General features: G+C 46.8%; 1 protein-coding gene across 3 annotated transcripts; it reads right to left on the reverse strand.

Annotated features, from left to right (window-relative positions):
- Positions 1 to 566: 566 nt before the first annotated feature.
- LOC135917143 (complement component C1q receptor-like) lies at positions 567 to 23,188 on the reverse strand. Of its 3 annotated transcripts, XM_070522965.1 has the most exons (12): positions 23,072 to 23,188; positions 21,700 to 21,801; positions 20,174 to 20,381; positions 14,608 to 14,738; positions 11,741 to 11,875; positions 9,932 to 10,051; positions 8,278 to 8,379; positions 7,291 to 7,422; positions 6,704 to 6,838; positions 5,923 to 6,042; positions 1,181 to 1,197; positions 567 to 1,078 (listed from the first exon to the last, which is right to left on the reverse strand). In XM_070522965.1, exons 1-12 carry the CDS (start codon positions 23,076 to 23,078, stop codon positions 1,001 to 1,003), a joined length of 1,287 nt encoding a protein of 428 aa, XP_070379066.1. In that variant the 5' UTR covers positions 23,079 to 23,188; the 3' UTR covers positions 567 to 1,000. The 3 variants fall into 3 exon arrangements, with proteins under 3 accessions (XP_070379066.1, XP_070379064.1, XP_070379065.1); XM_070522963.1 differs by having other exon boundaries at positions 567 to 1,197; XM_070522964.1 differs by lacking the exon at positions 21,700 to 21,801 and having other exon boundaries at positions 567 to 1,197; positions 23,072 to 23,182.
- Between the last annotated feature and the right edge of the window lie 1,294 nt (positions 23,189 to 24,482).

The raw sequence follows: 24,482 nt of genomic DNA on the forward strand, positions 1-24,482 counted from the left end.
AATAAAATGCTCTTTACGTACTTTTTCTCACAATTATACAAACCTTGAATAAAAAAAATGACGCAATAGAGAGATGGCCGCAGACAGAAAGAGTGATCAACAAAAACAAAGACACACACACACACGTAAAAAAAACGACGCTGATGACGCAGGTGACACGTACACTTCGCCGGTGCTCCATCCACGATGCACATCTTGCACGACCCGCCCGCCATCTTGCGGGTCGTGCACCTTGCGGGTTGTAACTCAGTGGAAACTAACGTGCACCGTAGAAAACGCAAAATAAAACGAACTTTCAGTGCCAAGCGTGCACACGAGACGTTCTCGCAATGCACTCCAGTGGGAGCTCGCCATCAGAACCAGCTGGCTGCGTCACGACTTTCTTTGATTTATCAGCTGGAAACATTGCGGGGAATAAGAACGCGCGAGAGTAAGCGTCTTCAGTGGAAGTTCTCTCGTTGACAGCATTGTATTTTTTGGTTGTGGACCGAATATGAAATTGTACAATATATGTACACGCGGGAGAATAAAGAAAGGTAATAAAAAGCACGGAAAGGCACCATAAATCCAGAAAACAGAGGTCACACATTGTCGGACGAACATGGAAAAAAAGAAACTCGAGAAAATGTGATTGTCGACGATTGGTTTTCGTCGGTACGTTTCTCGTCACGTGATCAGTCAGTATGTCAACAAAAAAAACGGTAAAGACGCGATCCAAGTCGCAAAAGAACAGGCCCGGTGCTCAAGAAAGTGTGATTGTCGACGATTGGTTCTCGTCGGTACTTTTTTCTCGTCACGCGATCAGTCCGTATGTCAAAATAAAAAAAAGTAAAGACGTGATCCGAGTCACAAAAGAACAGGCCCGGTGCTCAAGGAAGCGTGATTGTCGACGATTGGTCCTCGTCGGTACGCTCCTCGTCACGTGATCAGTCAGTATGTCAAAAAAGTAAAGATGACGTGATCCAAGTCCCCCCAAAATACAGGCCCGGTGCTCAAGTCCTCACGCGGTGCCCTTGATGGAGAAGTCCTCGCTGACGTCGAACATCTGCGCGATGGCGTTCTGCTCGTTCTCGGCCCGCTGTGCCAGCAGGTAGAGGCAGCAGCCGAACGACAGGAACATCACGATCAGCGCCAACATCGCGACCGACAGCCACAGGAAGAGGGTGAGGTTGGTGCGTACCTTTGGCAGCTTGATCTCTGCGCGGTAGAACAACCATGGACAACCTCGTTTCTCATCGTTCGACAGAGGGCGAGAAAGACGACCATCGTAGCACCCGTGATACTAGGCATAAAGAGGAATGGCACGTACGCACACCTCGGACCAATTACGATAAACAATCATTAACACTTACTGTACCCATTCTACTTAATCAACTCGCACAAGAAGACTTTGATCCTTTATGTAACTCCAATAAAGAAATAAGACTATTTTGTCAGTTATGCCAAATAGACTAGAATGTCAAAATATTTTACAGTCATATTAGCACACCTGTTCATATGTGTAATAGATCTGTGTGCATTGCTTGTGCATATAGTATGTATCTGAATGTGTGTATATGTATACGTGTGTATGCACTTAGTATAGTATACGTGTGTATGCACTTCCGAACTCGGAAGTGCATCTTAACTCGAAGTCGATGCTTGACTTGACCTGAATGACGCCTGGCGTGAGCGGTGGCCCAAGAAGCCCATTGCGAACCCGCTGTGGTTGCTCGGCGGCTATGGTGTCGGGCTGCTGAGCACGATGTCGCGGGATTGAATCCCGGCCACGGCGGCCGCATTTCGTGGGGAGCGAAATGCGAAAACACCCGTGTAGGGGCACGTTATTCCGGAGTCCTCCACTACGGCGTGCCTCATAATCAAAAAGTGGTTTTGGCACGTAAACCCCCATAACTGAAAAAAAGAAAAAAGCTCATTGCGTTTCATTCGGCGCGTTCACGATAGGCGTCGTTTAGATCCAGTCAAGCGTGGGCTTCAAGTTAAGATGTATTTATGAATACGGAAGTAAGGCTTATCTTTGTCAATGCTTTTGTTTGCATGTCTTCTTGAAGAGAAGTCTTTCTCGAAGCCTTTTCTCGAAGCAGGCTCGCCGCCCACTCCTGACAACTTCAAATCACAATGTAGCAGTGAAAGTCAGTCCTGTTTGCAACTAAATGCTAACTGTTTCAACCACGTTTTCGTTTGACAGTGATGCCTCGCTCTCACTGAAAGGCAGAGAAACAATTAGGCAGCTTTGTCCCCTTGATCAACTTCCGATTTTCCTGTTCGAATTGGCACGAAAAACATAAAGGCTGCCATTTAAGAAACCCCTGCAGTGATTTGACATTTGTCGGTCAATAGGAAGGACCTCAGGCTTGTGTGGCCTTGCAGAATCACAAACCTATTTTCAGCGATGCAGTTCCTGTCCAGCAGTTCCGTTAAGAAATGCCATTCACTGCAATCATACCAGAAACTTTAAAACGTTTCTACCATGATGTGATTCTTCCTTCAACCCACCAGTTCTGCCGTATTATTTCCTCCATTTAAACCAAATTAAATTTTGTTGGGAGCTGTAGTTCCTACAATACGGCCGGATGAACTGTACACTGTTGACGAAACACGCCTTTAACGTTCGCAAGCGCTTGCATACGTAAGTCAGTGCTATAGCCATCAATAAGACGCATACTTTAAGCTTTCCCTATGCCTTACCCATAAGCGGCTTAGATACATTTCGGCCAAATATGAACAAGACGACCCGTTTAGTTCACCAAGGATACCGGTTTAAACCTACGAGGCGCCTCATATAATGCACGAAGATATGAATAAAGGAGTACGCAAACACAACTTGAAGAGCTGGTATGCAAAACCAGGAACGTTGAACTTTCTCCACATACCACTTCTAAAATATACCCCATTTCCACCGAGTGTGAACTTGGTTTCTCTTAAAGTTTTCCTACGACTCCGATGGAAGCATTGCGGATAGCAGTAGTCTACCGGTTTCGAGCACTGGATCTGGCATTTTTTTTTTAAATAAAGGGATAATGAGACTTCCACCCAATCGTAACAATTGCTACAAAGGAAACCCATATTGGTCCCCCGAAAGAAAAGCCTCGCAACTGAAGAAAAATTCGTCTTGGTCCGGGACTCGAGCCCGGGACCACCGCTTTTCCGTGAGAACCGTTCTGCCATCTGAGCTAACCAGGCGGCTACCACATGGCAGGGCGAAGTCGAATTTATCGACAACACCGAGCAACTTGTAGCAATTGCTACGATTGGGTGAATGTCTCATTTTCCCTTTATTAATTATCTCCCTCCACCTTGCGGGTTTCCGCAGAACTATTACATCAAGGTATTAATTCCCGTAATTAACTGAACCACTCTTCAAAATTTGTCAACACTTCAGCCACGTGATACACCCTATCCTTTTGAAATGGTGACTCCGCTTTCGTCGACTTATTTCGAGACATCGGGCAAACTCCCCACGCCGTTCGTAAAATACGCTTACGAAGCTCTGGAATAACTTCTATAAGTAATTTCACTGCAGAAGCTACAAATTACAAAACTCTTTTTTCGTACGCGTCAGCATGGTCCCTGTTCTCTTCAATGTTGCTGCCATAGTTGGTTTTATCAGCGTAGCAACGAAAGTTAGCAAGGGTTTATATAACATCTTTAAACAAGCGGAAAAATAGGGGAATATTCATTTAGAAATTTGCCTGCGTATTGGCCCCAACATCCTTAACTACATTATTGGGCATAAACTTGGTGTGTTATGCTGTTATTCTTCTCGGTACAATGTGAAAACTTGCACATAACGTTTTTGAAAGCTTGTAGTTGCCCTCACAGCTTCACTGTTAAAGAAAACGGGCCATGGTAGTTTTACTAGTAACTACTAAGTACTAAGTAACTACTAAGGTCAATCGCGTAACAGTAGGAAGGAGAGGAAACCCCACAGCACCAGGTTTGTAAAAAAGAAAACAAGTTGCATAATAAAAGTGATTCAAAACCACACGAAACAACAGAAGTTCTGTGCTCAGCTGCACTCACTTTACAGTTAACACTTACAGGCACCGTGAATATGGTTGAAGTGCCAGCTGGCAGCTGTTAACCTGAACATGAATACAGTATGCCACAAAATCATGCTAAGGATGCTTATCAACAACTGTCGCTGTGAACAGTAATTCCGCTAGATCAATATGACTTCATAACTTGGTTTCGTCAGTGTACTTGAAACGCGTGCCGCAAATTGCATGTATACACCGTAATTAGTGAAGCATTGTTACTTAGCAGACATATCACAGTGCTAAGTTAAATAATGTCTGCCACTAAACTAATGTACGAGTATATGCTGCCATTTCTCGCACGAGTAGCGAGCTCTGATTTGGGGTGATGTAGCAGTTCCGACAGTATCGATGTCTGCCACAGATATTTGTTCAGTGTATATGGTCTGACACACACACACACACACATGCTCAAAAAAAAAAGAAAAAAAGAAAAGACAATCTAAAATACGCGTCATGTACCGCTTGACATCGGCCTAACTATATCCGGGTCTCGCGACTGTCCTGTTATTTCTTTTGTGCGATTTGCCCAACGTTTCGTGTCCGAGCTCCTTGCATGGTAAACAATATGTCAGGCAACGAGTCTCTCCGAGTTCGCATTTGTTTTTCACCTTCCTATACTTCGCTACGCACTCAACATGGTGAGGCTGCGCGTGTCATCTATCGAAGTATCACTCCGCACATGTTGCAGTACAGTTGCTTTTGATCTGCGATGCCTGGAATCGCTACTTCATACATCACGACTAAACTTGTTGACGTAACGAAGCATAATATCGCATATAATTTAAGCAGGTACCTTTGTGCTTCCCGAGTATGATTTACTACGCTTCGATCGCAATCGGTGGTAAACGTTCGGTGGTGAACGTATTCAGGTGTGCGTCACCGTTTAATATTTATTAGGTCATATCTCGAGACATAACTACACGAGATGTATTGTTACATTGAATCAGGTGACCCCCTTGACGCATGTTACCGAAATGTGGATGTGCTAAGGCAAGCACAAGGACGAACGAAAACAACTACTACCTTTGACTATCACAAGAAAAGTCGCGCTAGTGGCGTTCAAGAAGGGAGACACAACTTATCTGCTCATGGCGAAGGGACGAAAACGCCAACTCATCGATCGTTGACGCGTGCGGGCACTCACGAAAGGTTAACTGTTCGGGCATGGGGATTCTTCGTGCAAGATAACCGAGGGCTGGCTTAATTGCGCGCTACCATTGTAAATGGTACGTTTTGTCTGGACCATCAAGTTCATTTGTTCGCTCTTTCGTTAACGTGAATGCCTACCAATTTGCTCAACTTTCTCTCCAAGATACATGGCGCATACCTATACATTTACTTTATATGTGGCGTACCATTTTTTTTTGTGACGCGAATGCGAGTGGCGAGAGATGTCGCTCTAGTCTTCTTAGCGTTGCCTGCTATGTAACGGTGCATAGAACAGTTCTTCGGAAGAGTGCGTAAGTTGCTATAGGTAATTAAAGCCCCTTAAACTTCGTAGAGTAGTGCCACGCTTTGAAGAATGCCGCCTCCTCCTCGCGCGCTCTGGCCGAGGCTGACGCCGCGTCGCTATTGGTCTAATAGCATCACGTGGGCCCTCGAGCCGTGCATCAGCGCCATTTTTGCTCGAGAAGCGTCTACGGAGCGGCGAGGAGCTCATGTTGGCGCCGTTGCTACGCTCGAGCAATGTAGGCGGCGCCACGGTCGAGGAGGGAGCGGGAAAGAGAGGAGAAATGACCAGGAAGGAATGCGGAGGAGGAGAGTGTCGCTACTCTACGAAGTTTAAGGGGTTTTATAGGTAATCTGTTCATATCAGCCCGCGACGAGAATCACCTCGGCCGGAGAAGAGTGCGAGAGTGCCGCGTGCAGATCTGAGACTCACCGACGCACTCCAGGTTTTTTAGGTCCATGCCTTTGGGACACCTGCACAGGTTGTCTTCGCAGATCTCCCTCTTGTAGCACTGGCTATCGTCCATGCAGACACGGTCCACGGTTTGTGTTTCTGCGCGCAGAACGCAAAACGGAAGGTTCGGTTGGCCATGTCGCCGGTATCACTTGTGCTGCACTTAGTTAAGCTTCGGAGGGACAACAAATACAAATAGCAAGCTAAACAATACTCGTAGATAACACTTTCGGAAATAACATGCAGGCGCGCATTGATACAGACGCCATGGTCGGCAATTTGATCTCTGATCCCTGCCCTAAACGGCACAGCTCATACCTCGAGTTTCGCTTTGAACGACAATCGCTTTCAATCGAGAAGAGATTCTTGCTGTGCAACTTAGTGAATACGCTGGCGTTCACGTGTCTTGCAAAGTCGTTAACATCAATCAATCAATCAATCAATCAATCAATCAATCAATCAATCAATCAATCAATCAATCAATCAATCAATCAATCAATCAATCAATCAATCAATCAACCAATCAGTTGATCGATTAATCAGTTGATCGATTAATCAGTTGATCGATTAATCAGTTGATCGATTAATCAGTTGATTGATTAATCAGTTGATCGATTAATCAGTTGATAGATTAATCAGTTGATCGATTAATAAATTGATTAATCAATTGATCGATTAATCAATTGATTGATCAATTGATCAATGGGTCAATTGATCAATCCATCAATCAATCCGGCAACTTGACAAACTTGAACATCACCTTTCTTCTCGCAGACCCAATCGGAGCTGTAGATGCGCAGCTCGTAGCCTTTCTTGCAGAAGCAGGTGGATGTCGATGGGTCGCACGTCGAGTACTCCGTCTTGCAAAGGCCATACGGGCAGGGACCCAGGTTGGCTGGGTCAGTGCGATGAGTAATTTCTAATTAACGGTGGATGTAGAAAGGAGGTCTTTGTGACCAGCCCCGTCACAGCTACAGATTGGGCGCCAAGAGGACGGGAACGTATCGTCAAGGACTGCATACAATTTGGCGGAGTCATGGAATTAGGAAATTTACAGGCACGCGGTGCCTAAGTCAGCTGGTGCAAAGAAAAGGGCAGTTGAAAATTATTGGCAGAGGCCTTTGTCCTGCAACGGATGTGAATTAGGCTAATGATGATCATGACCAAACGTGACTATCGGATACGAGGAACAAGCGCCACAATTTCTTTTGTAACACCGCCTGAACGATCGTCAGGTCATGCCACTCCCCTAAAGAAACCCGGAAGCTTCACGAGAGCATCACAACACTCCATGACATCCCGATCAACGGGGCAGGAGATGCTGACGAGGCGCTCAATAAAGCTCACTTGTTGGGTTGCATGATCCTTGTAGCAGGGCCGTGCCGTTGGCACACCGGCAGAACTTGTCACGTGACCCCGGTCGCGCACGTGCGCACTCCATGTGAAGCCAAAGGCCGCAGTCCGAGTCGTTTTTGCACTCTGCAAAAGTTGTTAGGGCGGGGGGGGCAGTGTATCTTGCATGAGTCGCATTCCGCCGTATGCGCATCCCAAAACACACAAAAATCCCGATCACCAAGCGATTTCAAGCTGAAAGCGCTGATATAGAAACTTCTGGTGAGAAGACGCGGTATGTCGAAGACACGGGTACGAAGATACGAAGAGTACGAAGAGTACGAAGAGTACAAAGAGTACAAAGAGTACAAAGAGTACAAAGAGTACAAAGAGTACAAAGAGTACAAAGAGTACAAAGAGTACAAAGAGTAGAAAGAGTAGAAAGAGTAGAAAGAGTACGAAGAGTACGAAGACACGGTACTTTTTTATTTCATGATATACATGTCCGTGTTCCTTTATTTAAATAAAATTACTTTGCGATACGACTCTAGCGAAATTGGACGCGAATGTTACAGAAGTCTTTGAGATTCAGCTCCGAATTCGTTTCGGAGCGAACGAGTTTCCATTTTTTTTGCGACGTGTACAATCAAACGTTATTTGCGAGTGTGTACGAGGTATTGCTTTCCCGCTGAACACCACGGAACAGATACGATAAGCCTTATTCAATCCCTAAGGCTTGCGCAAAGCAAAATTACCGGTTTCTTTCACATATATTGCAAGCAAACAGCAGCGTATGTTTCAATTTATAGTCTCTTTACAGGTCAGATCAATCCAAAATATATACCGAAAGCGAGGAAAGTTATCGTTAAGAAATCCGCAGATTTATGGAATGTCGAAAGGTGGTCTTGAGGAGCGAATTTAAGTTTTCAATACTGCAAATCACTCGATATAGGAGGTTAACGACGGGGATACAATGTGGGCAGAGCTCGCTGCCTAACTTACGGAGAGGGATGCAGCTCCCCTGCACTCCCAAGAATCCTGTCGGACACAAGCACCTCCAATTTTCGCAGATGGCTCCACCAGAGCAAGATTTTGCTGTGCACTCTGCGAAGTGTAAGTACAGCAATGGCGAGCTTTATTTTAACCTGCAGGGCACAAGGCACATGCACCTCTAATGCACTTTCGTAACGCTTGAACAACAGACGGAGTTGCAAACATGTTCCCCTGCGAGGTCTATAAAACTTGGCACCAATTGGTTAAGCTCGGGCAGAGCGTTCAGTTGGTTGCTCATCGAGACTGCGTATTGGGCAACTCGCGAAAACGTCTGCGTGACCTAACATGTGACAACTTGTTCATCATTTAGGGTGTTTTGAAATATTAGTGACCTTTTTCTTCAACCGTGCGGACTGGAAAGCGATAAATCGTACGCGTATTTTGGACTCACGACGCACCCATATATCTCGATAGGTGGCCAATCAGGACGAAAGGCTTTCGAGCCCAAGTTGGGACCCCCCAGATGAGAGGAAGTCGTTAGCCGTGTGACATTCCATATCCATCCCAAATGGGTCCTGCTTTGCCGATTATAGAAGTGCTTTCGTTGAAAACCGCGTGTTTACCCATGCACCTAACAGTGGAACTGTAGTAAAACATATCATACTGCTTTTGGTGAAGCAATTTGTTGACTTTGCTGCATGTTCAAGAAGCCGAGGTGACGAAAGTTATTCCTGGAGTCCCCCGCTATGGCATGCCTCATACTGAGAGCGTACTTTTTTTTTTCGCGTAAGACGGCCAGTATTCAATTTTAAATTGCCATTGCTTCAAAACTACACAAAACACTGTCAGCTTCTTCCATGCATAAAAAAAGGGATTAGCAGTTCTTTGTCCTGGAGTTTCACATCGTGAGTCACTTGAGGCTACAGCTTTCGGAAATAACTGTGGCATTCGCGTGACAACCCCCAGGATCGTCGTCGCCAAGCCCACGATCTCGCAGGCCAAAGGCAGCATGACATGCGATATGCCTCGCTTGGCCTACACCCTAAAAACAGTTGTACCCTTTGGGGTGTACATTTGCCGCACAACGACAATCGCCGTCTGTCTTGCTTGCATTTCCTTTCTTAAAAAACGCTGCGATCGCTCCTTTCCTGTCGAGAACGCTCCGTCATGCTGATAACGCGCATGCCGTTCCTGACTTGAAAGTACCGGGCTCGCAGCGTTAACGAAAGACAATGCGGATGAGACAGATGACGATTATCGTTGCGTGGCAAATGTACACCCCAAGGGGTGCGGCTGCTTTTTTTACACTCCTAAAACGGTTGCACCCTTTGGGGTGTATATGTGTCCCACAACAATAATCGTCATCTGTCTTGCTTGCGTTTCCTTTCTTGAAAACTCGGCGCTCGGTACTTTCCTGTCGGGAATGCTGCGTCACACTTATATACGCGCGTGGCGTTCGTGACTGGGAAGTACCGGGCTCGCCACTTTAAAGAAAGGAAACGCGGGCAAGACAGATGACGATTATTGTTGTTGTGGGACAAATATACACCCCAAAGGGTGCAGCTGTTTTTAGAGTGTTGTGGGACAAGATAAGCCCCAAAGGGTGTAAATTTTTCTAGGAGTGTAGAGTATGATATATACTGCGTATTTTTTTAAAACTTACCAGTAGGGAAATTGCATTGACCGAAGAGAAGGTAAGAGCCGCTTGTGCAGGTGCATCTGTTCAAGAAACACAGGCTGGTAGGGCCCAGGTAGTCTATGCAGTCGTTCTTGTCAGTGCATTCTGCGCGGCGACAAAAAAGAAAAGAAAAAACGAGTGGCGTAGGTTTGCTGCGTGGTTGGCGGCGCTGCGCTGCAGCTGTCCAACTAAACGACGAAGGAAATTTTGTAACAGAGACGCTTACGCACAGCTAATACCCATAGCGTAGCAAAACATAAATAAATAAAAGGTATTCCGGCAGAACTTTTTGTTGGGCTAGTTGGTGCATGGTTACTGAAGTACTAAAGCGCCAAACAGACGACACATGAAGCGCTCCTCCGCGTCTCTTCATGTATCGTCTGTTTGGCGCTTTAGTACTTCAGCAAATAAAATGTATCCAGCAAGAGCTGCGTTGGTTCTGGTGAGGTTGCGTTTAACAATATCTTCTAGAAATTCCATGCGCGAATGTTACTTTCCAAAATACACCATTGGAACCGCTTCTCACCGGGCGTTTGTTATACCGCACCACATCCGCTGTTCTCCGCGGGCTTCTCCAGAAGTTCATATTCTAAAAACCATGAATTTTTTTTCATTACGAGCTCGTTTAGCACTGAGTCTTGTTTTGCCGCTACTCTTACTTTTGTATTTGTGCATCATTTTGCAAATGTCTTTCCTGGTCGTTGAAATGAATGATGTCCTGTACGCATGAGAATAGGGTGACCTATTTCGCAGTCCTTATAGCTATAGTAACAAATGTGGTGCCTTTGCGTACCCCTGTAGGACCTGTGTAAAATTATATGCCTTGTGTTTTGTATTGCAATACTGTAGGCGTCACTGTAAGAACAATGATGCCTACAGTACAGTAATGCCCTGTACCGGTGATGTATACATAGGGCACCTGTATAAATAAATAAATAAATAAATAAATAAATAAATAAATAAATAAATAAATAAATAAATAGACGCGAAAGTGTTTCATAGTAATTAGTTACGAAAAATCGGTTTGTGAGCGTAGATAGGACGAATACATTCCGTATTCGCGTCAAATGTTATATGCGTTCTTATGCGTACAGAGCGCATTCGTACTATGCTGTGCCGGTGTTTTGTCTTTCGTGCGCTGAACCAAAAAAATAACACTTCAGCAATGGGAAATGTCGATTCAGATGACACCAACTTACGTAGCGCGAGTTGGCGTATCGTAATTTTCGGCTTGGTAAAGGCTAATTACGTTATGAAAAAAAAATACAATTTTAAATCAACTGGCTAATTTTTAAAATATTCAATTTATTAGTCTTATAACAAGGTTATAACAATGTAGACTGTGTAAAGTTTAAAAAAGAAAGAACGCTAATTTCAAGGGGAAAAGATTAAGGCAATTGGTCTTAAATAGGTGCGCGTTCAGATTACTAAACGGAAAATTGTCATTGGAAGACGGTCAAAAAGCATGGAAGACATTTGATAAACTGCATTTTTCGCGATTTCTCACGGCCTTCTTGAAAAATAACGTGCTGGCATATACCTTTGTTTAGTTTCAGTTTCCTTCTGATGTTCGAAACTGCTCTGACGTTAAGCGCTATCCCTCAGAGCTTCTACAGAGGAGCAGTGCTTTTTGTTTTCGTGCATCGTTAATTTATAACCAAAGTTACAACCAGTGGATACTTTATTAAACTTCAGTAAATTTTCAGTGTGGATACCATTTGGTCGTACCGTCGACTTCAGATCGAAATAATGCTTCGCGCTAACATTTTAGGCTTCCACAAGGGGTTGACGTACTTGTCTGGCAGAGGCCTCGGTGCTTCTCGAACTTGCTTCCTCTGGGACACCTGCACCTGCCGAGGGGGGGTCTTATGCAGTTGCTCTTGTACTTGCGACAGTCCCAGTTCGACGTGCAGGGTATGTCCGCTTTCTCTGAGTACAGACGAGGCACCCAGGGCCGCATCACTTTCAGTAGACTTTCTTTACACCAAAGCGTAATAGCGAAAAAAGTGGGTGCCAGATCAAAAAAGAAAGGAAAGTATAAACGCAGCACACGGACATCTTTCTCTTTTTTCGCCACTATCACACAACGTCCTATACATCGGCTAATCCTACAACTTCTTTTTTTTGTTGAAGCATCAAGTAATGCATTGAGTTGTCTCCGTTGTTCCTTCCGCGGCGGCACATATCTACAGCACGTTGTATCGCAGTGGCGATAATTGTACACTAGATTAACGAATCATTTTGCCCCAAAGTATTGGCGACTCACAGGCCGTTGCGAGTGAATAATTTAGGCCGGCTACTAACCAATCCACAACATTCTTCTAGAAACTCAGTGCCAGGGGCCAGTTCCTAATAGTGAGCAATAAATATTTATAACGAGATGCAACTATGTTCTAATAGACGTTATTGGAAAGAAAGAAAAAAAAAAGCTTACCAGACGGTTACGAGTGTGTGTAACGCGAATGCTTAGGCGCTAGCTCTGGTGGGAGACGAAGTCAGTCTATATACAGACGTGTTCAGTTTTGTCGCCTTCATTGTTTATCTTATTGTTGCAATGACGGCGTTGGGATCGCTGATTGGTGCAGCAGTGATACGTGTCGAACGTCCCGGATGAAGCCATCGTTTCCGGGACGCGGGGTCGGCGCAGGTTCCTCCAAATCTGGCGACGGATCCCGGTGGAGTCCTGAGTCGAAGCATCTATATGGTCTCTGGATTGGCGCTCGGGAAAGTCAGTGATTCGAGGTCGCGGGATCGAATCCCGGCCATGGAGGCCCCCATATCGATGGGGGCGAAATGCGAAAACACCCGTGTACTTAGTAGCTTTGGGTGCACGTTAATCTAGAACCCCAGGTGGTCGAAATCTCCGGAGTCCTCCACTACGGCGTGCCTCATAATGAGAAAGTGGTTTTGGCAAGTAAAACCCCATTATTTATTTAAGTCAGCGTTTTTTTTTTTTTGCTGGAATGACGGTGTATATGAGGGCGTATTTATTCTGGCGGCGTATACTCTGGCGGCGATCTGTTAACACGACACCTGCTTTATCGAGTAAGAACTTCTTTCTTCTACAAAACAATACCAAAGTAAAGCGCGTGAGTAGTACCGTTGAAAGTTAGAATCGATAATGCTATGGCACGTTTTCCGAGCAGTAAGCAGCGCTAAACAACAGGACGAAGAAGAGAGGAACACATGCCACAGCGCTGTGGTCTGCGTTCCTCCCTTCTTCATCCTGTTGCTTAGAGCCCTGTTTACCGCTCGTAATCATGAATCAGCCATCCCAAATGCGTACTTTTCTGCAGCACGTTTCCGTTGCGGGCGGTTTCAGGAAGCGCAACCCCTATAACCGATTTTAAAGACGTTCCATGCGCAACGACATTACGGCAGCAATGCATTTCGCACCACATTTCTATTCCGAATTCTCCTGAATTGGCACAAGGCAGTATTTTTTATTCAATTATTGTTGCAGGCGCAATTGTGCCGTCGTGGTCGGCGTAGCCGTGATGTTTCGTAAAATGTCCAAAGGCGATGTCGCCATCGCCGCGCGCCCTATGCTGTATGTACGAGTGAAAACGTGGGAGGATGAGCCGACGATCGCGGTTCGCTCTCGTGCGCTCAAGCGAGGAAAGCGGGGACGGAAGCGGGGGGGGGGCAGGGGCTTAGTATTTCAGGAGCAACGCGCGGTCGCGCGGGCTTTATCTTGAAAGCGATCTGCTTTGGGGCAGGGTCTAGGTGGGCCGACGGCTCCTAGCTTCGCTCGTGCTGTGTTCTCGGCGCACAGTTTGCGTTGAAGCTATAGACGGCACGAAGTTCACTTCGCTCGCTGCTGCTGCCGTGTTTCCTCGCCTCGGCGTTTTGACAGTGAGTGCCCGCAGTCATCGAGTGGAGTGTGCGCGTGTTTAGCTGTGCGCGCCGACACCATGCCTGTCGATTTAGTATGTAAGCGGGCGTTTACAAGTTTACATGGTCGATAAAACTGCCATCCTTACTTCGTATGGTTGTCTAATTTGCTATCGCAATCGATGCTTCGCCTTGGCGAAAGTGCGACTTTTCTTTTAGCCGGAGTTTTACTTTGCAGCTGTACCGTGCCCCCCCCCGTTCCTTTCCCTAAGAGTGATTAATTAACAATTAGTGCATCATTTCTTCTTCTTGCGAAAAAGAAATGAAAAAGAAATGGGCATGGGCAGGACATGTAATGAGGAGGGAAGATAACCGATGGTCATTAAGGGTTACGGACTGGATTCCAAGGGAAGGGAAGCGTAGTAGGGGGCGGCAGAAAGTTAGGTAGGCGGATGAGGTTAAGAAGTTTGCAGGGACGGCATGGCCACAATTAATACATGACCGGGGTTGTTGGAGAAGTATGGGAGAGGCCTTTGCCCTGCAGTGGGCGTAACCAGGCTGATGATGATGATGAGTGCTTTAATTAAATACTATATTTATTATTGAAAGCTGTAGGAGTTTTCATGTTCGGCGCAGTTGTCAATATCGGTCAGCAATACTGTCACCCTTTCGCGAATCCTAAACGTTTGACAAACTCGGAATACTATTGCTGTATAAGGTCAGGCGTTACGTATACGGCTCCGCATTTTATGATGATACCGTGTTTCGAGGCGATATAGTTTGCCCGCTCACAGACGGAATATTTCCCACCGCCGCTATACACTCACCGGTGTATGGGGTCAGGATCAGGGTACCGTTGGCGGCCACAGTGCCGTTGGGACGCGTGTACGTGACTCGCAGGTTGATGCTTCCCGCGCCGAGATCCATTCGTGAGCTGGCCAGGCTGAAATCCGGTTTCCTGCGAGCATTAGGCGGGGTTGTCGATGGCTATCCACCACTGCCGTCGATCCGATCGACAAACTTACTGCCGAGCCGTGCCCTCTCTAAACGCCTCCACACATGTGTGCGTTATACCTCCATACATGTGTGCACAGGATCACTAGATGTGCCGTGTACTTCGTCAACTACAGTCGGTGACAGCTCAAGAATGCGTGGCAAGTACACACCGCAGCACATCATCATCATCAGCATCAGCATCAGCATCATCATCATCAGCCTGGTTACGCCCACTGCAGGGCAAAGGCCTCTCCCATACTTCTCCAACAACCCCGGTCATCTACTAATTGTGGCCATGCCGTCCCTGCAAACTTCTTAATCTCAAACGCCCACCTAACTTTCTGCCGCCCCCTGCTACGCTTCCCTTCCCTTGGAATCCAGTCCGTAACCCTTAATGACCATCGGTTATCTTCCCTCCTCATTACATGTCCTGCCCATGCCCATTTCTTTTTCTTGATTTCAACTAAGATGTCATTAACTCCCGTTTGTTCCCTCACCCAATCTGCTCTTTTCTTATCCCTTAACGTTACAGCTATCATTCTTCTTTCCGCAGCACAACTCGGAGAATATATGAACACACGTGCCAAGAATCGAGCTCGCTTTCTAACGACGCATCAGGGCTGCAGCAAAATTTCTTGCCATACGGGGGGGGGGGGGGGGTCTCTCGTGGAAACGAAGGCCTTAGGCGAAGTGCGTCCGACAGTGGACAAGAGAGTGACCTGCATGCACCGTCAAAAGAGTGAGCCAGAACACACGTGTACAACACACTCTCGTTTGTGCAGTGTCAGGTGCGCCACGTGTAAGGCCTTCAGTATGTCATACACAAGCAAAGCGTGCAACATTACGCGACTCTCAGGGAGAGTATGTTTCCAAGCACAGAGGCACGGTGGGCACCCGCGAAGCTTGTCGGCGGAGGTTCACTGAACCACGAGGTCATAGCCGAGTATGTAGTTCGCCATATTAAGAGCCAGTTTCGTGCGTTTCCCTAACTGGTCTTGCGACAGCTGCGCGAAATACCGCACTTGCTTTAAGCAATGACGACGCGCACGGTTATGTTGTTCCCGGAAAAAAAAAACGGCGTCGACGCTAAAGAAGGCAAGGTCGAAGCACCATGGTGGTTCAAATAATTCGCTGAATAAATCTTGATTATATCTATGCATTCTCTCTCTGTTGCTACTTCCTTTGCATCATTCACTCATTTTGTATCTCATTCTTATTATTTCACGCGCAATTACGTCGACCTTGTGTTGTTTACCGTCGACACTCGTTTGACCCTTGCTCGTTTTCAGCGTTTGGCACTCTGGAATGAGCCCCTAGCCTCTGTTCTCCAGTTGCTCTTTCTCGCCACTGCGAGGCATAAGGCCTATCTACCTCCGAATATTTAGGGCTTCCTCAAAACACACGCCCAAGGCTCGGGCGACGCACTCGAGCAGCCTTCGGCTCCCCCGCGCTCGCCCTTCTCCAACACAGCGCTCTCTTTGGTCGTGAGCTATAGTGTCCCTGTATATGGGCATATGCAGGAACACTAATGGATGGATGGATGTTATGAGCGTCCCCTTTGGAACGGGGCGGTGGGTTGTGCCACCACTAGTGTTCCTGTATATGAGCCACGGAGGAAGGAAACTAAGGAGAGGCCCTACCCCCTCCGAGCGCTAGGAGAAAAGTGTGGCGGAAATGACGTAGTAGGTTCTCATTTTTTTGCTGCTTTTTTATTTTTTTTGCTGCATGGCCACGCCTTTTGGGCCACAATGGCGGCGTTGTTTGAGCGCTCACACGTGTTGCTCTGGTAGGTTTCGTGCCGTGGCAAAGGCGCTGTGTGGGCGGGTTTGCGTTAGTCACCGTGTCTTGTTGCGCTGTGTTACCTGCACCGTGCTCTGCCGGATGTTGCGCGAGCGCGAGCGCTCCGCGCGCAATACCACGCGGTTTCGCGAAAGATGTAAACAAGAGAGGAGGGTGGCCCAAAAGGCGGAGCGTCGCCATGAGCAACGCCAACTTCCGGCTTCACTTTTGCTTCACAAAGAGTGACGTCAGGGCCTCTCCTTAGTTTCCTTCCTCCGTGATATGAGCATATGCAGGAACACTAGTGGATGGATGGATGGATGGATGTTATGAGCGCCCCCTTTGGAACGGGGCGGTGGGTTGTGCCACCACTAGTGTCCTTGTATATGAGCATATGCAGGAACACTAGTGGATGGATGGATGTTATAAGCGTCCCTTTGGAACGGGGTGGTGGGTCGTGCCACCACTAGTGTCCCCGTATATGAGCATATGCAGGATCACTAGTGGATAAATGGATGTATGGATGGATGTTATGAGCGTCTCCTTTGGAGCGGGGCGGTGGGTTGTGCCACCACTAGTGTCCCTGTATACGAACATATGCAGAAACGCTAATGGATGGATGGATGGACGTTATGAGCGTCTATTTTGGAACGGGGCGGTTGGATGTGCCATCAGTGAGCTCGGCCACTCTGTGCCATCTGGTGGAAAACTAAGCAGTTACGTTAGATGTCACTTGATGGCGGCACGGCAGAGGGCAAAAGTGACGCCAACACTCGCATTCCACGCCACGCGTATAACGAGTTTGCAGCTAATTATTATAGTTTCTGATTATATCCTCTGTTGTTGGCTATTGCTGCGTGTTCTCGGTATGGGGAAGAATCATTTGATACAATTTCCGTGCTCACGCGACACCGGAAAATCCCCTAACCAACCATATTTTCCCGGACGTAGATCCAAGATGTGCACATCCAACAACGCCAACCCTGTCTGACCTTAGCCAAGAAGGCCTTGTCTTCGAAAATGACCAAGTTCCACACGTATAAGTGAACGCAGTCGTGCGAGCGTTACTTCTATTACTAGTGCGGGGAAAGGCTAACATACAGGAGGCGCTGAGATGTTAATAAATAAAGTACAATAAAAACACTTGCTGCACAACACTGGCGTGATGAAGAGTGGGCTAGCAGTGGTGAACGCTGCCTCTCCTTTAACGCGAAATAGGCGGGCATAGCGCAACGCACACGAAGCCATTCTGTGCTCGCACAGCCATTTCACCCATTACCCCTATGGCACCTCTATGGTACCTCTATGATACCTCTATGATACGTCTATGATACGTCTATGATACCTCTAGTTACCTCTATGATAGGGCACGCGCGGCTGCGCTCAGCCTCGCCCAACCGCGCCATAATCAGCTGCTGTGGGTATAGAAAAACGCGCGGTGACATGACCTCTCCTCCCCCTTCTTTCCCTACCCCAGCTCGCGCTCACCTTCCCGCATCTCTTATTGCGCGCGCGAGAGAAGGCGACGCGCATCATGCCGCCATCCTTCTCGGCTCAGGCTCTCATGTTTTCCTTCGCGGCTACAGCGTTCGGCGTGGGGCTGCGATTTGTCGCGCTTGGACTTTATACGGAACGTCACGCCGACGCCGACGGCGGCAATTCGCCTGGAGTGTCCGTGTAAGTGTTATCGCAACAAACATTCACAGGCAGCTGTTGTCCCGCTATGCGCGACAATCGATACGAGTGCTTCCAAACGCAGCTCTGCCTATAGTTTCGGACTGTACTAGCTAACCCTAACCAACACATTCTCCTTTGCGGAAGACAACGTAGCACACCTCTGAGGAAACAAAAATATCATGTACTTACGTGACGCTGAAATATTTGACACGCGGAAGAAAAAAACGAAAAGAAAGAGGAAGACAAAGTAGAAATGAGTATCTGCAGTGCTTCCCACTTGGGTAACTAAACTCAAAAGGTAGCGGTTTAGATAGCACAACTGGATTTTACTCCATGCCGAGTCAGCGTTTAGCGTGTGGTTCGTCGAGTGGACGCCAAGCGTGGTTCGGGCAGTTATGAGAAAGGTCTAAGAAAACATTCTTGGGAGAGACCTCCCACGTGACCGTACAAATTCATTCGGAGCCCGGTCGCTAGGCGGTGGCTTTCATGACGCAGGTAACGTTAAAATCATTCATTCATTGATTGGAGAAATGAACGACTCAAGCAGTCAATCACCAAATAAATTATTCAGTCACTCAATCATTGAATACATAAATAAATGAATTCATCAATCAATACAGTGCATGCCTTATTGGCGATGCAGGTACTGAAAAAACATATACCTATCAATGTTTCTTTTTCTCATGCACAAGAACTAGCGCAAAGAATAGACGCTAACACGGCTGCTGGTGTAGCACCTCATGGCACTGTGCCTAGAAAAAGCGCGACGAACTCATTTGACTGAAACATTTCGATCCGCCTCTTTGACAGAATGTAGACATATTCGCTGCGCATGCCCACTTCACAGGGTAACGCTTAACGATTGCAACGTGTGACTGTCACGGGGAATACATATGATTCACAATAAATGGGAAATCTAAGCGTTACATGCTTTATTTGGGTATGAATGCGGATCATGTGCATTAACTGTGCAGATATATTTGAACCGTTTGATTTCTAAGCAGCGCTGATACCGCGCATATATATATATATATATATATATATATATATATATATATATAGCCATTTTGAGTGTAGGATTACATATTTTATTCAGTGACTATGGTATTGGACGAACGCGTCCTTTTATTCGTGTCAGTCTGTTATTGAATAGGCCGCAGACAATATGCTACAATAACGCCGGCTGAGGAGATATCTCGGGCCGTGAAAACCGTCGCAACGAGACCCATAATAGCGCGTGTTTATGCATGTTAGCATACGCGATGGCTAAACAATAGCAGGCTGACTTTAAAAACCGAGGATCAACCAAAGCTTCATTACGCGTTGTGAGTGGAGCAATATACGTGACCGTACGCGTTAAGAGTGCTGCCCGAACAAGCAATGTCGCTGAAGCCCAGCGCTCGGACAGGGGCACGTGTTTTCGCCAGGGCAAGAACCCTGACAACGTCCTTGACGATGACACGTCAATCCTCTTGTAAAAAGAAAAAGCGTTGGCTTCATTGACATTGCCTTGTTCTACCAATGTTCTACCAACTTCGAGCCTCAAGCTTCCTGAGAACCTCTCTTCTGTGACATGACACACACATTATATGACATGATACATACATACATACATACATACATACATACATACATACATACATACATACATACATACATACATACATACATACATACATACATACATACACACACACACACATACATACATACATACATACATACATACACACACACACATATACACACATACACACGTACGTACATACATACATACATACATACATACATACATACATACATACATACATACATACATATAGTCAGAAGGGTAGGGAAGAAATGGGATGGTCCGAAACAATATTACTAGTTCGTAACTACGGAGTTGGGTCTGTGAATTTAGAAAGGCGCTGAATCTGAAGTACAGGAATGCACACTCACTTTCTCAGCACGAGCGGCAGTATGCTCTGACCCTTGATGGTGTCGAGGTACTCGAATCTGACCTCGCCGCCGAGCTCTTCCTTGGACAGGACGACCTGCACGAAGAAGCGGCTCTCGTCCGACATCAGCAGGCGCACGGTCGCGTGGAGCACGGTCGCGTTGAGCACGTCGTACTTGTCGAAATCCCGGATTTCGAAGCCCTCCGAACCTGCGTTTCAGCACCGCGGCTATTTTAACGCGACAGCGTTGAGGAGCTCGTGTCGCAGAAAAGCCGGTGTCGTCGACGTCGGTGTCGGCGTCGGCGGTGTTGGCCGTGAGCGATAAATCCCAGCAGGCACTTCATGAATAAAAATGGCTGTGGCTTAGCTAAGGTTAAGCCCAGGATGCGAAGCATACTAGCCTTTATTATAGTTGCTGAACCACTGTTTAGCCTGGTGAACTGCTGTTGTTTGGCTATATTTGGTTCGGCTAGACGAAGAAACAACTCATGCAGGCGAGCGCACGAGCTGAGACCCGGCTATGTAGCTACGCGGCCGCAAGCGAGCGCACGTGTTGAGCCTCCACTTTTGCAGCTGTTATGACGTCATATGGTAGCTACGCGGCCGCGCGCGGCGCAGCAAGGAAGAGCGTGGTTGTGCGGCTAGTATGCTTCGCATAAAAACAACTTTTATATAATACCTCGGGGGCGCTCGGCCATCTGAACGCAGCGTGGAATAGGTGAAATCGTAGTGCTCGACAGTCGCTCAATACCCGTTTTTGACAAAATCTGCTTCACAGAAAAGCAAAAAAAGATTAATAAATAAATCGAGATTGTACCAATTTGTGCGGTGCCCATTTTTTTTTTCTTTTGGACGCTTACTTGTAATAAAGAAAAAAGTTGTTGAAATAAAAAGAATAACGAATAACAAAACGACAAACTTTACAACTGCATAATTGGGAAACGATTAGAACAGATATGGCGCGATAGTGGGAAAAAGTTAACGTGTCAAAATTACTTAGAAGCAAACCACCACCGAAATCGTGAGCACCATACGGAACAGGTGTAAATAGTTCAGCAATTTCCCGTATAGGCGGCGACCTCAGATATCTTTGTTTTTTACAGGCACCCGCCGTGGCTGCTCAGTGGCCATGGTGTTGGGCTGCTGAGCACGAGGTCGCGGGATCGAATCCCAGCCGCGGCGGCCGCATTTCGATGGGGGCGAAATGCAATAACACCCGTGGTACTTAGATTTAGGTGCACGGTAAAGAACCCCAGGTGGTCGAAATTTCCGGAGTCCCCCACTGTGGCGTGTCTCATAATCAGAAAGTGGTTTTGGCATGTAAAACCCCAGAATTTTTATTCTACAACATGCAATATACTTAGTCCTGAAAAAAAAAAAACGTATTCTAAGCGTATTCTGCCTGGAAGCGTCTTCTGCCTTCAACAGAGAGAAATGACACCAAATTAATTTCTCGCCCTTTTCTAGGTGCTATGCACAAGCCTAACGAAAACATCTCTTTTTTTTTTCGATAGCTTGATTTCGTACCTTGAGACGCTAATACGGCCACAACGGTTAAGCGCCAGATTAGACGCTCAAACTCGTGACGGGAGGCGCTGGTACAGGTGACCTCTCTGTCGGCCAGGGGTCCTGCGAAGTGGTACTACGACGTAAGGCCTTTTTACGTTAGGTCACTGTATGAGTGCACCCAGTGCAAAGACTCCGTATAACTTGCACACGGAACAGTATATTATGTGCGATTGAATATTTTGGAGGCACGTATGACTCAAGAGGCTTCAGACAAGCGGGTGCGCGAGGCAGGGCAAAAAAAAAAGCTTAAGTAGCGAGTAAAATTGAAGCGCTTCACTTTTATCAGTGCTGCACAAAAACACAGTCTCTCTGCGGGCGCTTGTAAGCAGTCTCAGAATAGCTGAGAAGAACTACTCCCAACAGGCGTGCCGCAAAATTGCTAGCGGCAGAATTCATACCACTGCGCTCCGGATCATCAATCAAAAGCGGCCAACGAGATCAGTCATGATCATCTGGGCGCCAGCTCATCAAGGCATTCCTGGCAACGAGGTCGCCAACCACGTGGCTCGAGATCTGACCCACCGAGCCGACGCCGAGGAATCTGAACCCGAGCGCATGCACTTTCTGGTCTCTTACCAAGACATCACACAACACTACAAGCTGACCCGCAGAACATATGCACCCCCACACAAGTCACTACCTAGAGAGCAGGAGCGATTCCTCCGAGCTCTACAGGTTAATACATTCCCCCACCCAACCAGAAATCACCTCATAGACCCTACAAAATTCTCTCCGCAATGCCGCTTCTGCGCAGAGCCCGGGTCCCTCAGGCACATAGTAGGGGGTTGCAGAGCGGCACCATTAAATCCTCCGAACCCTTACCCCACTAATGAGCTTTGGGAGAGAGCCTTGGCCAGCTCCGACCTCGAGGATCAGCAACGGCTCATTGCGAGGGCCCAGGACGCGGCCCGAGCTCAAGGCATTCTGGAATGAAGACGCCTCTCCAAAGCTGCATTTACCCAATAAAAATGCTTATTCTCTCTCTTAAGGCTATCTATACTCAGGCTATCTATCCTCAGCTTTCTGAGGCAGTCCTAGCTTCCCACCATTCCCTTAAGCCAAGTGCGATGAAGAGCTATACAGCCAAGCGATATCACACTGGGAACTAGGGGGTTTCTGCATCCGGCTAAGTAGCCACGTGATCACACTCCGACGTCTACACCTTTTCGCTGGAGGGGTAAAAGTGCGCTGGCGCGGAAGACTTTTAAAAATGGTCTCGGGGTGCCGTCGCTGAACGATGCCGCGCAGATCGGCAGACTCCAGCTTATCTCGGCGAACAGTTCTGGCCAATCACTTCTACGCGCGAAAGCCTACGCGGAATTGCACTTACCGGCCATTGCCGATCTAGGCTGGGCGCGATTTGCAGCTGGATGAGAAAAGCTTCCGAACAGCGGTTGACAGCATCCACGGCCCCGATCGACGATTCTTCTTCTACTTCTTTTTCACACGTGCACCACCACTTGCACCACACGTGCACCACCACGCGTCGCCATTGTACAGAATGAACACCAAGAGAAGGGGAGCGCAGTCGAGGACGGCAGAAGACTAGGTGGGGCGATGAAATTAGGAAATTCGCGGGCGCTAGTTGGAATCGGTTGGCGCAGGACAGGGGTAATTGGAGATCGGAGGGAGAGGCGTTCGTCCTGCAGTGGAGATAAAAGATGATGATGATGATGATGATGACGATGATGATGCAATGATGGTTGCGTCTTCCACGTGCAGTTTCAGTCATTTGACGCATGACGGCCACGACGACGGCAGAAGCAAAAAAAAAAGCTTAAGAAAGACAGACACAACGAGGAGAAGTAGTTAAACAAGCCCGATGAGATTTCCCGATGCCTAGCAAGTTGCAAACGACTGTTAAAAACAAATATCTTGTTCTTGTGTCCAAAGAGTGGCTCACGCTCACTGTGGGGGATTGACCAGGAAGCAGGTGGTGTCAACCGTTTCTATTAGGATTGTGGTTCGCAATTTTTCTATTGTAAATTTTACTTTTGTACTTTATCGTGTATAAGTTTTGCTTACGCTTTTTTGTGTCTAGCTTTTTTTTTTCATGTTTCTAAATGCAATTCCCTGCATTCTCTACTTTTGTAACTAGCTGCCATTCCTTTTATATTTTAAGTGTCATCGTAAGTTAAAACTTAAAATCTGAAGTATGCAGACGTATACTTAAGATTGTGGCGACTCGACAGCTGCGCCCTCTTGTGCGCCACGGGCAAACTCGGCGTATTTGAAATCAATAAGCTGAACTGCAGTGAACTGAAAGCTGAGTCACCTAACGCAAATCGGGTCAATAAAGAAATGATAACCACAAGAACCGCATAGCATTGTGATCGTGCTTATAACGATAAGCTGTAAAAGTTAAGAAAGAAGCGCCCATGTGTTGCGTCATTCAACACAATCAACGCAAAGCTTACTATAGTATTGATCAATACTTCATCTCATGTATTCATAGTTTATTTTACATCTTGGATTATTTATTTTCCCCTCTTTTTTCGAGTTATTTATTTATTAACCAATTTATTTTATTTTATGTATTGAGTCATATTACCACCCGATTCGTGGCCTATCCCCCTCAGTGGGTTTGTGCCATTACCTGAGGCTTCATCATCATCATCATCATAATCATAATAATCATCATCACACTGCGGCACTCTATCGAATAATTATGCATATTTATGTCGTCGCCATGAGCCATTTAAGACCGCTGTTGAACTTGAATTATTTTTCAAGTTAGCCCT

This window comes from Dermacentor albipictus, chromosome 8 (genome assembly GCF_038994185.2).
Source record: "Dermacentor albipictus isolate Rhodes 1998 colony chromosome 8, USDA_Dalb.pri_finalv2, whole genome shotgun sequence".
NCBI lineage: Eukaryota > Metazoa > Arthropoda > Arachnida > Ixodida > Ixodidae > Dermacentor > Dermacentor albipictus.